Consider the following 15,170-nt stretch of genomic DNA (forward strand, 5'->3'; position numbering starts at 1 on the left):
AGAAGGAAGAGGAGGAGGCAGAGGATGAGGAGGACGAGGAGGAAGATGAAGCGGCGGAGGAGGGGGCAGGCGACGCAGCTGACGGTGCCGCAAAGAAAGGTGACCACATCGGGACGCCGCTCTGCGCCGTTGGGTCAAGCCGGTCATCCTGGCAGCAGCGGCTTTTGGCTGGCCATCGAACAACCGCGTCGCGCGCTTTCAGATGCACTTCTGCGGCCGTCTGGAACGCACTTTCTTTCCGATATTAGGAAGACACTGGGAGCTTGCACACTTTAAAATCTATATTGAAAACAAATTACTTTAGATCTGCTTTTTGTGGTTAGTTTGTTCTTCCCCGCACCTCTAATGAACACAGTTGGCTACATAACGGTGTGAAAGACATCCCAACATAGATACAAGCCTGCTGCTATGCTGCTCCCCAATGACCGGAACTCACTTCTCATTTTTGGCGATTCTATCTCCCCATCTAATGCCTGTGTATATGCCGTTCTTGCCGCTCCATAACAATGGCAACCTTCATAACGAAAGCACAAAAGCAATCAATTAGATGTTTCCCCACTTCAAAATATATAATAGCTCAGAGAGTTAAAATTGTGACACTTTTAAAGAGTGGCAAGGACCAACACGGGTCTGGTGTTGGATAAAGAAAAGCCCGTTCAGGTGCCCTCCAGAAGCAGCAGTGTTGATGTTGACCGCGTCTCCTCGTGTCTGTCACTCGCAGGTGGGAGCGACACAGAGGGGGGGAAGAGCGGGGAGGAGGAAGACGCCGCAGCTGCTGATGAGCAGGAGGAGAAGCCCAGGAACAAGGCCGCCAAGTCCAAGGCCGACCTGGAGGCGGACGACGAGGTGACTGACCAACCCCAACGGGCGTTTCTTTCCTCCTCCTCTTCTGGTCCCGTTGTCTGGCCGGTGACGTCGCACCAGCTTCAGCGCGTTTACCGCTTGTTGCAGAGCTTCACGGTTGTTGAAATCCAATGGCCACCCTGATTATTACTGCGGGTGTAGTAGCCGAGATGGTGTACCATGCGTCGTCGGCTCCACACTGGACGTTCAACCATCTCCTGATCCCCTGACGTCATTCGCAAGAGTAGGCCAATGTATGCCAGCGTCAAGCTCCAAATTTTGCTGCACCGATTATCTACTTATTTGGATTTTACATGGTAATTACTGCCCCCTACTGGCAGACTAATGTCCAGGTCACTCTTGCAAATAAGACTGACTAGTCTCTTGAGTTCTCACCTGGTTAGACAAAATACTTTTGAAGTTAGAACTCCCTTCCCCCAGCCATCCCGTGCTGTCGGCGCCCTTGCACCTATTATGTCAAGCAACACTGCTTTTGCCCTTCTGCGTATGACTGTCGCTATGAAATAAACCTCTTGACGGCTTTTTACCTTCCCGAAACGATTTTAATCATAGCGATTGTGGGTCGCAGTTCAATTATAAATGGTCAATTTCTTTGTCTCATTCTTCGCAAACTTTGCACCGCATCAATTGTACATTTGTGTTCGCGCAGTTAGCCCACGTCTAATATTAGCCTATTTGTTTCTGTATGAATAATTTGCATAACTGGTAAATACATGGACGAAGGGGGATGCTTTTGTCACCTGCTAACCACTTTGCGCTCAACTTCTCTCAGCAGGTACAGGCGAATGATGCCGACGCTGGTAAAACGTCTCCCAGGAAAAGGAAGGCCCGGAAGGAATGAGCGGGAGGCATCGCCCAAAGCCTCACGAGAACCCCCTCGATGTGGGGGGGTACGGGGGGCCCGGGGGGCAGGGACAACGCCGTGTGTGACCCAACCCCCCTCAACTCCTCCTACTTCACGCCGTTTTATTTTATTTTTTTAACATTTTTTGTGGGTTTTTTTTCTCCACCCCCCAGTTTGCCAACGACGAAACCCTCCGAGGTTTTCTGGTAGAGCCTTCGCTCTCAATCGTAAGCCGCCGCGCAAGGCGATGACATTCTTAGGTGTTTTATAATTTAAAAAAGGAAACACGCGAAGAGCCGCTTTTGTTAGTGGCCGCAAAAACGGCAACGTGCACAGCACACGCGTTCAGCAGTCCGGTCCACCGACCCCTCTACCGCCTTTGCGAATCGTTAGAAAGCAATCCTAGAAAGCGTGCTCTGCGTGGAAACCTTGGATGATGGCTTGGCTTACTTTGGCGCACTTAGACAAACGTTATTTAAACGCCTAGGGAAGCCCTTTTCCCCACCCATCCACTGCCTCCTTTTCCCTCCTGCGGATATTAAGCGTTTTAAATGAGCGTACATGCAGCTCGCCGGCTCCTGCTTGGTTGCCTGTGCGCGCAGTGCTTCTTGGCAGGCGGCTCTCGATAGCGATTGCGGTGGTCCGTGCTTTAGAGATTGCCACGGTTTCTCATTCTTGACAGCCGTCTGGCGGCATCTCAATACTGTGCCAGCGTGTCGCAGCTTCACTTGACAACGTTGCCATGGTCTTGAGCGGGGACGGGGGGGCCATGCCCGTCGGCTCAGCGCAGATGGAGGAGCGATGTTAATCGAGGTGATGACTCGTTATAATTCTGCACCGCCAATGGAAGTTTTAACCCTCAAAGAATAGCTCTTGTAGATGTTTCTAGGCTTTGTGACCCAGGCTATCCAAATACGAGTTTGAAGTTTCGTTATCAAGCAAAAAGACTTGTCGGCACGACGCCATAGCGGTTTAGTGACGTCACTAAAGTGGGGGTGTGACTGCCGTACGTTTTAACGTCACTGGTGTGCACTACACCGGAGTGCTTGAAGGTCAATTGAAAGTGTTTATTGCTTCTTATTTAAGATTAAAACTCGTGTTGGACAACCATGAACACAGCTTAAGTGTGTACATCAAAAGAAAGAGCTACTCTTTTGGGTTGCGCCTACTTTAAGATACTAACCCTAGCACCCACCCTAAACCTGGCACTACCCTAACCCTCCATTTGCCGTTGTTACAACGCGAGTTTATCCTCAGCATCTGTGGTCCCAAGACCAACCCTAGACTGAATCTAACTCTCGGTTAGGAAACACTGACACTGTAGCAAGTACCATAATATGAACGTGCATGTTTAAAACTCCTGCATCATAAAGAGAAATTAAATGCAGTCACTTCCCCCCCCCCCCTAAAAATGTCATTCCACCTCTCATTAGTTGACGCGTCAGCAATTTTTCACGGCGTCCATTAAATTAGCGTGGTACCAACGAAATACGGTGTGGGACATTGAAGGAACGTTGAAAAGTCTCGCGCGTGAACTTGATTTGCACGTGAAGCTGGAAGGACCTCAGTGGACAGAGGATCGGCAGCTTTTTGTTGACTAACAAATAAAAGCTGTCGCGTTTGGCGTTTGTTGTATGTTTGGTGTGAACGTTTAAATTTTTTGGGATGTCCAGAATTTCCTAACTTTGCCGCTGCCAGCTCAATACAGAATTCCCCCTGCACATGCGCGGTGCACTTATATTTCACACACAATTTTTGGTACCGAGATCATAACCGCTTTTCAATTAACTGCAAGTGAATCCATGACATTTATTGACGACGGTTAAAAATCTCTAAACACCTGCCGTTGCTTTGATGGCCCATGGGAGATGAACCCTTTCAACCGGGATGCGATTGTAACAAAAGATTTACCAATTCACGTGGCCACAACTGCAAATATGTGATTGGGTGGTGGGTATCAACAGCCACTCAGTCTGACGCTCACGGAAACTGCGTAGTTGCGACTGCTTTGCATTTGCGAATTTACATCACGGTATACTATGATGCAGCATTGTTAATCGCGACAAAGGTTACATTTTTTGGGCCCGTGGCTGGAAACGACTATTCAATCACTATCCTTTGTATGTCTAGGTACATTTGTGAGTGTGGGTGGTGATTGCACTGCCGACTTTGAATGCTCCAACCCCCACAATATTTGACTCCATTTGCAGCGAGGAACGTCGTGTTCCCTTGATGCACATCGGACCAACATAAGTGTTGCTCAACATGTGTGCAGAACACCAATCTGTGGATTACACTGCACAATACATAGGTCATATTCCAAATAAATCTCGCTTCCAGAGTACGGCCTGTGGTTTTGAAGCTGGAGCAGCTGCCGTGTTGACGCTGCTGTTTCCGCTGCTGGGATTATTTGCAGAGTGCGGTCAAGGAAGCTGTTGGCAGCCAGCGAAAATATTTCATACAATGTTTTAACATTCGTAACCATTTTTGTTGTTGAGCCCAAAATGTGCACTGAATTTTTTTGGGATTGTTTTTGCTTCTCACCCTACCCACCTGCCCGACCCAATGAATCTTAGTTACGTTATAGGTTTGTAAATAGCTACTGCTGCATGTGCTCTATGTCTAGAAGATAATAAAATCATGATGCTAAAAAACACAATTTGAACGGGCAACTATTGCTTAATTTTCACCAAGTAGTCTGGGCAACAACCGGTTTCTATGCAATCGGTAGCGATCATGAACTCCCCCCCCCCCCCCCCCCCTCGTGTAAATCTAAAACTTTGGTGCATCGGATTATTAACGCCAAACCCAAATTCGGCTCCTTGTGTGTTTGTGTCTGTTTTGAAATTCCTTAACGGTGGGTTTCCCCCAGTCCTTAAACGTTACACAGAGCGAAATGAAGGCCCCTTCATTAGGGAGTGCTGTGAAAATTATCTCCACTGGAGTTTCAGTCAATGATCAATTAACTCCTCCGAAGATCAGTTCTAGTTGATAATCGTCAGCCGATTAATGTTATTGGTCATTTCCTACGCCGATTAAAATGTTGTGAAGGTTTTGTAATTGCTGCACGCTTTTTGCGCAATTGACAACTACGAAAGGCATCCCCATGATCTGTTGGATGAAGGAATATCGAATATGGGATTGTGTGGGGATCTAAATCAAACGCGTTGCTAGCCATATGCAGTGTGATCGGAAGTTGATGCTGCTTAAACCTTCTAAAATAAATCCAAATTAACTCCCATGTTGGGGTCACAAGTTGTCTAACGACAGCAAAAGTTGGCGGTCTCGAGAAGTTCCAGCATCTTCATGCAGAATCGCCAGTCTCTGGAGTAACGGACTCGTGGGGACCCCCCCTCTCCCCCGTATTAAGTCAATGTGAAATCTTATAAGCTTTGCGTTATCTCTTGTTACATGACATAGGTTTCTTAAAAAAGCGAATTAATGAAACAAAACCCCAACGAAATTGGATTTAACAATTTAGCTAGTTGCGTTTTACGAATGTACATGTTTAACGGATACGGGTGTGTGCTAGGCGCTAGGCTGCTCTTGGCAGCAGGTGTAGGAAGACACCCCTCACGTTATTTAAGCAGATGAGAAATAAAAATGAGTTCTCGGTTTTTCGAAATTGATGGACTTGAAAGTTGATCCAATAAAGTAATTTGAGAAACTGAACACGGTGCCTCCCACACATAATTATTTGGGTTTCACTTCTGCTGTCGTCTTCTTCGCGAACTCAATGTGTGTGTTTTGTTAACGCCTGTGTTTCACTATGGGGACCTCATTTGCCAGTAAAAATATGATAATTGGTTCTTTACCCTTCTATCTGGCAACAAAACTGACACCTTTTTACAAGGAGTCATGTTTGCATAGACCGCAATACCTGCAGTTATAAATACAAACAAAAGACATAACTCTGATAATGTGCACTGTCCTTGAAGTTGATTGGTCCACACCCGAGACAGCTTTCCTTAGAGCCTAGTCTCACATGTGTTTCACTCTGCTTTGACACACTTCCCCCATTGGGTTCACAATGATACGTGTTCCTTATTGGATGTCGCACACCTGTATTTGTGTGTGTGTGTATTTGTCGCACATTGTGTTCCTCTGCTCTGCAGTGCACTGTTTTGTCTCCGGTTGGTTAAGGGGGGCGTCCATAAATGACGTCACGCACCTAGGGGGGGGAGGGGGCGGTCAGACATTTGTGACGAGGGGGGGTGAGAAATGTGACGTCACCTCAAAATGCGCAACTTTAAATAAATATAGACAACACGTTCTACTTAATTAAATAGACTTTTTAATAAATGTTTTCTCCTACAACATCAGAGTGCAGCGCCACATTAAATACGCACTACAATGACAATACTTTAAAGCGATTTGAAGCATGTTTTATTCTTGGAAGGGGGGGGTCAAAAATCGTCCAAAATCGCGTGACGTAATTTATGGACGGCCCCTTAACCTTGCTTTATCCACTGGGAAAGCGATGTCTGAGCCAAAACAGATGTGAGAATGCAGTCTGCTCGGACCAAAGCTGTGGAGATACTGTCTCTAACCCACTGTCAATGTGATACACCACAACCGACAACTTGATTCATGTAATCATTGCAAGCATGGCTGTAAATGGGAAGAAATTACTAGGGAAACCTATCAATCTCCCTCACTATTTTTACCCCCCGTACATACTGTTTGTGAGCGTAGACAATCTTTTTATATAAGGTCCACACTTTTTAACGTCATTCCACATGTTTCATATCACATTCGGGTTTTTTTCCTCCATCAAAACGATACTCTTATCAAACACACTATGCTACCATTTTAATCTCATGGGGTTTTCCCCCCGTAAAAAAACTACTTACTGGTGACCTTGCTATCATGCATATTTATTTTCTCGAGACAAAATTCTTAAATAAAATCATTGTCAGAATTTACCACCCTAAGTGGTAGCGTTAAGCCACTTTTGAGCCAACGAGTTTTTCGCTTCCATTGGGTACTTTCTATGTCTGCCATTGGGTACACTTTGTGTTTTCACTGACATTGGGTACACTTTGTGTTTCGCTGCTATTAGGTACACTTTGTCACTAACATTGGGTACACTGTTATCGATGCTGTTGGGTCCACTTTGTGCTTTTGCTGCTGTTGGGTGCACTTTGGGCTTCGGCTCTTATTGGGTACACTTTGCGCTTTGGCTCTTGTTGGGTACACTATGAGCTTTGGCTCTTGTTGGGTTCACTTTGTGCTTTCTCTCTTGTTGGGTACAGTTTGCGCTTCCGCTCTTGCTGTGTACACTTTGCGCTTTGGCTCTTGTTGGGTTCACTTTGAGCTTTGGCTCTTGTTGGGTTCACTTTGCGTTTTGGCTCTTATTGGGTACACTTTGAGCTTTGGCTCTTGTTGGGTACACTTTGCGTTTAAGCGTCGACGTCATCGCCACTGTCCGACATTTTTACGCCCAGCGACCGGGAGGAGCGGCAGACAAAAGGTGATGATGGATCTTTAATTCTCCCTTTTTAAAATAAAATATATTAAACATTACAACACCTGGCGCGTGCTATTAACGACAGCAGCAATACAATATTTGTTACGTTGTGCGAGACCCTAACAGGGAAATCAAAAGCTAAGATTTTATCCATACGCGCTGCTGTTGTTGTTGTTGCTGCAATGCACATAAACGGCTGCGATGTTCACGTTTTTAAAAAAAAAATTGTTTGTTAAATACGTTGGCAACGTTTTAAATAAGAAGGCGTGGCGGTAATTCTTTGTCTTGAAAGGTTTTCGCGAGGATCTGCCTGCGCCGGCGAAGATGAACGCGGATTCAGAAGGTGACGTGGTACAGTTCGTACAGTACACGCAGTCTGTGTGTCTCTGGTGTGTGTCTCTGTCCCGTGTCTCGTGTCTCTGTCTCTCTAGTGTCAGTCTCTAGTGTGTGTCTCAAGTGTGTGTCTCAAGTGTATGTCTCTCTCGTGTGTCTCTGTCGTTTCTTGGACGTCTCGCTGCATGGCCTCTATAATGGCCGTGTCGCCTAAGCAGTGATTTTTGCTGCTGCTGCTGCTGTAACGTTTCAGTTTTCAGTTTCGTCTATTATGTAAAGTACTCTTAGGTTTTTTCGGTAAAGTCACGTAGGTAAAAATGGAAATAAATAATAAAATAATATTAATAATAATCGAAATAAAATAATAAATCACGACGTTTCGGAGGCAACACAAGTCTCCGTCATCAGGTGGGACCGTCACAGCTAAATTTACTGTATCAAGAAATAGAAATAGGTTTGTTACCCTTTCAACTGGTACAAAAACTGACACCTTTATACAAGGGATCATGTTTGCAATAACCACAACACAAGCAGTCAAAATGCAAACAAAAAGAAACAACTCTGATGATGATAATGATATGCACTGTCCTTGAAGTTTATTGGTCCACACCCGAGACAGCTTTTCTTAGAGCCTAGTCTCCATTGGTGTTGGACCAGATGACGCCAAGTGAGGAAAAATCCAAGAGACAAGCCCTTAAATACAAGTTCAGGGGTTATAACCCTGTGAGCCATTCGCCTCTTGACTCGGGTGCAACCGCATCGGTGCACAAACAACAACAACAACGACAATGAACTAGACGCATTCGTCACGAACAGCTTCTGTGTTGTGGCCTTTCAATAGAAAAGTAGTCCAGTAAAATAATCGGCGACGTTTCGGGCAACGGCCCCCTTATTCACATTGCACTCTTTATGTGCGGCGATGAAGGGCCAATTGCCCGAAACGTCGCCTAGTATATGCTCTTGCTTAAGACTGTGTTATTAATGTAAGGGGTTTCCCCCCCCCTTATCAGTGAGGCTTATCAGGGTTGATGGCAGTGGCCACCCAGATCATTGCAATGAGGAGTGTTCCTCATTGCAAGGCCCACGGGCCACTGGCGGCCCCTGCAGCGTCCTTCATTGCAAGGCCCATGGGCCTCTGGCGGCCCCTGCAGCGTCCTTCATTGCAAGGCCCACGGCCCATTGGCGGCCCCTGCAGCGTCCTTCATTGCAAGGCCCACGGCCCACTGACGGCCCCTGCAGCGTCCTTCATTGCAAGGCCCGTGGGCCACTGGCGGCCCCTGGTGGGCTTTAGTGCTGCCCCTGACGTGCGGCCCGCCGACACTACACAAAGAGTGTGAACACCACCTCATCATTATGCTGCTGTCAAACCCAACAATGGTTTCAAATGTTTGGCGGCCCTCACTGATGATGTCTTATCGGCGACAGTGCCCCGCCTCGGCCCCACTTCTGAAAATCATTGAAGAACACTGCTCTAGTCCTTTGCAAGAGTACGCCATTGTGTGCTGGCATTCTGTTCCAAAGTTGCCAAATACAAAAAAATCACACTGCAAATTACTCAATTGGGATTTACGCGTGGAAAAACTTCCCACCTCCCTCCCGTGCCCCCCACTGGACGTCGCTTTTGGCGTGTAAGAGCACTCTCGAGATGGGATGTACATCGCCCATCGCGTGTACAGCGCTCGTGAGATGGAATGTACATCACCCATCGTGTGTACTGCACTCTTGAGATGGGATGTACATCGGCTATCACATGTACAGCACTCTTGAGATGGGATGTACATCGGCTATCACGTGTACAGCACTCGTGAGATGGGATGTACATCGCCCATCACGTGTATAGCACTCTTGAGTCGCCCCGGCATAAAGAGCGCTCCATTAAAACCAAATAATGATGACAGTATGTATTGTAGTATGTATTGTATCGTCTGCCTTGTCTCTATCATTTACACTCCAGCCTTTGTCTTATGCTGCGTCATTCGCATTGTTGACTCCTAGCTCGTTTGCATCGTTTCGTTTGTGCTCGGTGATTTCGTCTGGTTTGTACATTCTAGTTGTGTCTTGTTCTGTTTTGTCTATGCTGTCTCAAACCTGTCAACCCCTTATCAGTGCCCCTACCTTGTTACAGACCAATTCAGACACCTTATTGGTCACCCCCGTGTCCCTTATAAATCTCGACGTTCATCCTACAAAGTCCCATCACAAGGAAGAAACACAAATAGACAGACATTTTTTTGTCTCCGTATTGATACGACTGTTCGCCGTACAGACCTGGAAACTCAATTTCCACGTACAAGAATCCAGGTAAACCGTAGTGTACTGTTTGCAATGTCTCTACAGTACTGTACTGTCTTATTCTGCCCGGTTCTGCCCATCGGCTTTAAATAATAAAATGAGTAGAAAATAATGGATGCTTACACACACCCGAGTCAATGCATTCGTAGCTTAAGCTTAACAATCGAGTGCATTTAATGCATTTGTACATTCCAAAGATGTTTGAGAGCTCAAAGGGGCTTTGTGAATCTGTATTCATGTGGTCGCAGTAACCACATGAATACAGTACAAAAAGCCTGATGCGAGTTGCAATTCCTGGCGAAACGTCGTACTCGGATTGTAAATGTTGTGGATTTACTCTCCAACACATCAGGTGTGCTGTACTCGAATAACGAATTGGCACTGTTCTGTTTACGTGACAAACCTTACTGATCGGCCTGTGTCGGGTGGTGGCGGGTTGAACGACACATTCATACTTACGTGCCAAAAAAAACCTGTATTGTGGATATTATTGGTAGTGAAAGCCTATGTGTTAAAAAGTAAAAAAAACACAGTTACCCAGTTAGCCGCGCACATTGGAATCAAATGGGAAACAAAATGAGATGGAGTGGCGCAATGGTTAGGTGCACTGTACTTGCTAATCCAGAATTAGTCTCTTCCACTCTGTCTCCCAAGACGGCGGTTAAAACAATGTGGCAAGTTTCTAAAATCCACCCCACCACGGCCTGTCCCACCCATCCATGTGTGATGGGGAAAAGTGTGGGGATGCTCAGCTCTTCCAAAACGTCTCGTGGAACAAATACCCCTTCGAGCAGTGTTTCTTAACTTTGACTGCAGCCTTGCACAACCTTTGCTGCTCATTCATTCAAAATGTATGTTAAGAAATACATAGCCTACGTATTAAACTGAAGAAATGGGTTTGATGAAACAAAATAGTTGTACTTACGTGCCCGTGCTTAATTGGTGTTTCGATGATTTACCTTCTAAAAAAATGTGGCCATGTCTCGCACCCCCAAAAAGGGAATATCGCACCCCCACTGGGTGCGTGCACCCCAGGTTAAGAGCCACTGCCTTAGAGGAACCCTCCGGAGTTGACGCGAGAAGAGGCTTCTTCTGACAGCAGTGGCATGAGCAAGCAATTGCAGGGCTGTGCTTTTACCTTGTGCCAGGTGTGGCAGTTGGTGCATTGATTTCTAAAATTCCACGAAAAATTATTCCTGTATCCTGCACCTCAGAACCGGTAAAATATTTTTGCAACGGTTTCCAGTTATCGTTCAACACCCCTGATCCTAACCCTAGTCCAAAAATATATAGACACATACCTTAGATGAGTCGCAATGAACCAACCTTACCCCTTCGGCTACAGCTACATCTGTAGCTGTAGCCCAAACATACTGGGTCGTTGATTATGAATACTGGGTCTTATTTAAAGAGTGGCCTCCCATTGAGTGAAGGTTGACTGACTCTAGGCTTTGACAGAAGGCCTTGATTGCTAGGGTTGGGAGAGTGAATGGAAAGGAGTAGAGTGAGTTGAGAGGTGGAATGGAGCATTGGCCGTGCGGAGGGGGAGGGAGTAGAGTGAGATGAGAGGTAGGCAGGGGCAGGTCCATGAAGGATCTTGAAGACTTTGTTGTGTGATCTAGAATTGGTTTGGGAGCACTTGGACGAATCCGAGTATTCAACGTGATGTGAGCTCAGTGAGGAGATTCTGTATCCAAGGATGGGTAGGAGACCAGGTGGCTTCCTGTAACATGCCCTGGACATGGGTACACGTCCCAGACTCACATTACAATGCTTTTACTATAATTTAGAAACTGCTGTGTGGTTTTAATTGCATTAAGTTGGCATATCTGTTGCCTTGTAATGGGAACTCTGTATCTAACTTTGCATCGTGGTGATGCTGCTGCTGCTGCTGTGCAGGTGCAGACTATGAGAACCCAGAGGAGGTCGAGGAGAAAACTCGTCTCATCAACCAGGTTCTGGAGCTCCAGCACACGCTCGAAGGTGTGTGCACTGCGCTACAAACTTAGCCAGCTTCGGTTTATTCCCACCCGTGGCTAACATTCAGTGGGGCACACATCTCCCCTCCATCCCCCCACTCGGTCAGCTGCACCTTTACCAACCAGCACTGATCATCATCATCCAACAGCCCTCCAAGACCAGTGTGGGGAGGCCTCTATCCAGCAGTGGATTTATCATCTCTTTGTCCCTCTCTGTGCCTCCCTAGCCCTGCCTCTAAGTCACATGTTTTGTCCCTTTTCCCTTATTGCTGCCTTTCACTGGAACAAACTCCCCCTGCACTTAAAACAATCGTCACTAACGTGCTTTCGTTCCTCCCTAAAAACCCCCGTCTCTTCTCCCTTGTCCATCCCCACTACTGCTACTGCCCTGCCCCCGGTCCCCCAGCTACGACCAGGCCTACCGCAACCCCTTTCACTACCCCACTCTCACTTGTCCTGTAACCCCACACTTTATTTTAACCGCAGTCTTATGTACACTTTTAGAATTGTGGGTAAAGCGCCTCGTTTTGAGGCGCTATATACATCCATACAAGATAAGATAGTCGCTTGTCTCTTTTTGACCATAAACCAGTGATCCATTCCCACAACCAAAACGATTCGTCATTGCCATGGGAGGTACGCGTTTCTCATCGCCATCGCCGCCCCCCTCCGCCGCAGACCTCTCGTCGCGTGTGGATGCCGTGAAGGAGGAGAACCTGAAGCTGAAGTCTGAGAACCAGGTCCTGGGTCAGTACATCGAGAACCTCATGTCAGGCATCCAGCGTCTTCCAGACCACCGATTCGAAGAGCAAGCGCAAGTAGTTGGCGGACGACTCCCCTCCCGAGCCGCAACCTCGCGCTTGAGCCCCGCCGTCTTCGGGAGCTGATTGGGCTGAGCACGTAGCCCGTGCTGAGCCGTGGGGGGTAGCGGTGAAGGTGTACAAGCGATTCTAAGCCGGGGCGGTACAATATAGCCCGATTCAGGCTCGGTTAATTTGCGATCATGATGCAATTGGGGATCGATTCGTTAGGTGGGTTTTGGGTTCCTAAACTGACGCGATCAAAAATTGGGGGGGAGGGGGGAGACGGGACAAGTCGCGGCGCTCGCTGCTGACGTAATCGAAATGTCAAAGCCAAATCGGCTGCTAAATTGTCCAATCTCTAAAAGCATGCTTTGGAGATTGGTATCTACATTTGTATCAAATTCAGACTAAATTGATGTTAAAATGTAAGAAATAACAGAACATTGCGTTAACATGGCGCCCGTCAGGCCCAAGGTGTCACGCAATACTTAACAATCCAACTTGCAAAGCATAGTAACTATCAAACAAGATATATTATAGAATAAATACAAACATTTAATTGCCGATAAGTTAAATGTTAGTAAATTCATAATTTTGAATCCACGTAAGCCCGCTAACGTGCGATCAAACTGAAATTCAATTGCATTGTCGTTCGTATCGCTCGGCCATGAATCGGGCTGGTGTGTGCCCAGGGTTAGCGCTTTACGTGTGCGTGCGTGTGCATGCGTGTGTGTGCGTGCGTGTGTGCGCGTGCGGGAGTTTGTTCAAAAGGAGTTGTTTTGAGCAGTGGGGTGAATGTCGCTTTGCGTGATCCGTGTAATCGACTGCTGTTCAGTGGTTTTTCTGCACCATGACAGGCCTAGCAAAGGCTTCAGGAAGTCCCCAACAACTAAACACCCAAAGCCAGAATAGGACTTTGACAGTAATGTTTTTTTTTACCTTATTTCACTTCGTAATAGCGACCTCCGTTTGCATGCAGCCTCCAATGGTGTACTTTCCCGTCGCCACGTTAGCAGCTGTTCAGCCTCGTTTTCTAAAACGCAACTCGTGCAGTATTAACGTCAGCGTGTGGCACAAAAGCGGTGTACATTTAAGTGGACGCGTCCCGACTCTAACCGTTGCATGCGCAATGTCGCCGTAGTAATTTATTGTCGTCTGTTGTATTTTTTTTTATCAAGGTTATCATTGCCATCTGCATCGTTTGCGACTAATGTGTATAGCCAGACTTAGAAGCGTCTGTCCTTGAATGAATACTTTACCACCGTTTGTATCGAAGAGGACAATGAAATTGAAATGTCCATTTTGGCAGACTGTGGCTCTGCTTAAGAGCAGACAGGCACCATTGGTGAAAATATGATTGTTTTGTGTTGTTCAATCAATAAGTTCATACTTAAGGATGTATGAATCGATACACTCGCCACCTTCATTAAGAACACCACTTAATAAAAGGGAAGTCTACAACAGGTAAAAATTCTGGCATTGCCCGTTCTTCAAAGCAGGAATATGCCAAACACAAACACGCTTTTGCTGTTATCAATTGTTGGTTGCAAGTTCTTAATTGAGCAAGGTTGTCCTGAAATAAAGGCCTCATCCACTATCTCATTGTGCAGAAAGTAGGCTTTTGTCGAAAGTAGGTAAATTCGGTGGATTAAAAATAAGTTATTCAGGTGCATTCTGTGGGGAGATGATACAAAAAAAATGTGGTTTGTAAAGTGTTCCAATGAAGCTGGAGTGGGTTATGTTTTTTTATCTCCAGAAGACCACTCCAATGTGAGCGTGGTATAATTATCATTATGGTGCATTGTGGTTCTGAACATAACCATTGCACCAAACTGTAGTCTATCTTTATTTGTGTGTGTATATGAACATGTACAGCCATATTGTAAATCCACTGCTGAGTGAAGACCTCCCCCACGTAGTGTGGGTTATATAACCATCTAGTTTACTGCAGATTGAAGGCGGAGAGTGTAGACGTGGGAGTGTTGTACAGTCAAATGGATTTCTCTGCACTGCCCTCTACTTTCCACAACGTAGCCCCGTTAACCCATTTTATGCACGATGATCATCCATCCAGTACGACCCAAAAACACTCAACATATTTGTGAACACTGCCTTCAAAATATATAATTGGAGACGTTTTGGGCAGTGGCTCTTCTTAATAGCGCCTCCCAGATCAATGTCCAGCGTCTGATGAGATCATCACATTCCAGGTGATCTGGTGATTGGATTTTTGTTTAGTTTTAATGAAGGTGGCGATTCGAGTTGTACTTTAAGTTACCAGGGTTGTGTTCGTTCGTGATGGTGGTGGTAAAGTATTTTCATTGTGAATGTGCTCTCACACCACTGCCTGCCGACACGGTCACTGAACTTGTTTTGATTGACATCATTGTCCAGATGCTGTGGGTCACACTGTGCTGTTGCTTCAACTCTCAAACACTAATTTACAAGAAGCGGAAAGGAATAAAGATTGGACACAAAGCGCATTTGTTTTCACTTATTTATTATTGGTTGTACGCTTCTTTTTACAAAGTAGTTAAACAGAACAAAGCATAATCGTAGCCATTCCAAGAGACAACGGTGAGGCG

General features: G+C 46.2%; 2 protein-coding genes across 5 annotated transcripts in view; both read left to right on the plus strand.

Annotated features, from left to right (window-relative positions):
* LOC133349977 (calnexin-like) overlaps positions 1–5,380 on the plus strand; it is a 23,926-nt gene extending 18,546 nt beyond the window's left edge. For 3 of the 4 annotated variants that reach the window (XM_061563892.1, XM_061563893.1, XM_061563891.1), the window contains exons 13-15: positions 1–99; positions 722–846; positions 1,637–5,380. The exon at positions 1–99 is cut by the window's left edge and continues 64 nt beyond it. In XM_061563892.1, coding sequence (XP_061419876.1) covers positions 1–99; positions 722–846; positions 1,637–1,705 — 293 coding nt within the window. In that variant the 3' untranslated portion in view covers positions 1,706–5,380. The remainder of the gene's footprint in view (positions 100–721; positions 847–1,636) is intronic. The other variant, XM_061563894.1, reaches the window with a different exon arrangement.
* A 1,710-nt stretch (positions 5,381–7,090) lies between these two features.
* SCOC (short coiled-coil protein) lies at positions 7,091–15,066 on the plus strand. Its single transcript, XM_061563916.1, is given in 5 exon segments — positions 7,091–7,181; positions 7,471–7,521; positions 11,703–11,786; positions 12,461–12,555; positions 12,557–15,066. Coding segments are annotated over 4 exon segments (246 nt in total). The 5' UTR covers positions 7,091–7,181; positions 7,471–7,502; the 3' UTR covers positions 12,605–15,066.
* The last annotated feature ends 104 nt before the right edge of the window (positions 15,067–15,170 follow it).

The sequence above is a fragment of the Lethenteron reissneri genome, chromosome 32 (genome assembly GCF_015708825.2).
Source record: "Lethenteron reissneri isolate LAM-NWPU_2019-01 chromosome 32, ASM1570882v1, whole genome shotgun sequence".
NCBI classification, from domain to species: Eukaryota; Metazoa; Chordata; class Hyperoartia; order Petromyzontiformes; family Petromyzontidae; genus Lethenteron; species Lethenteron reissneri.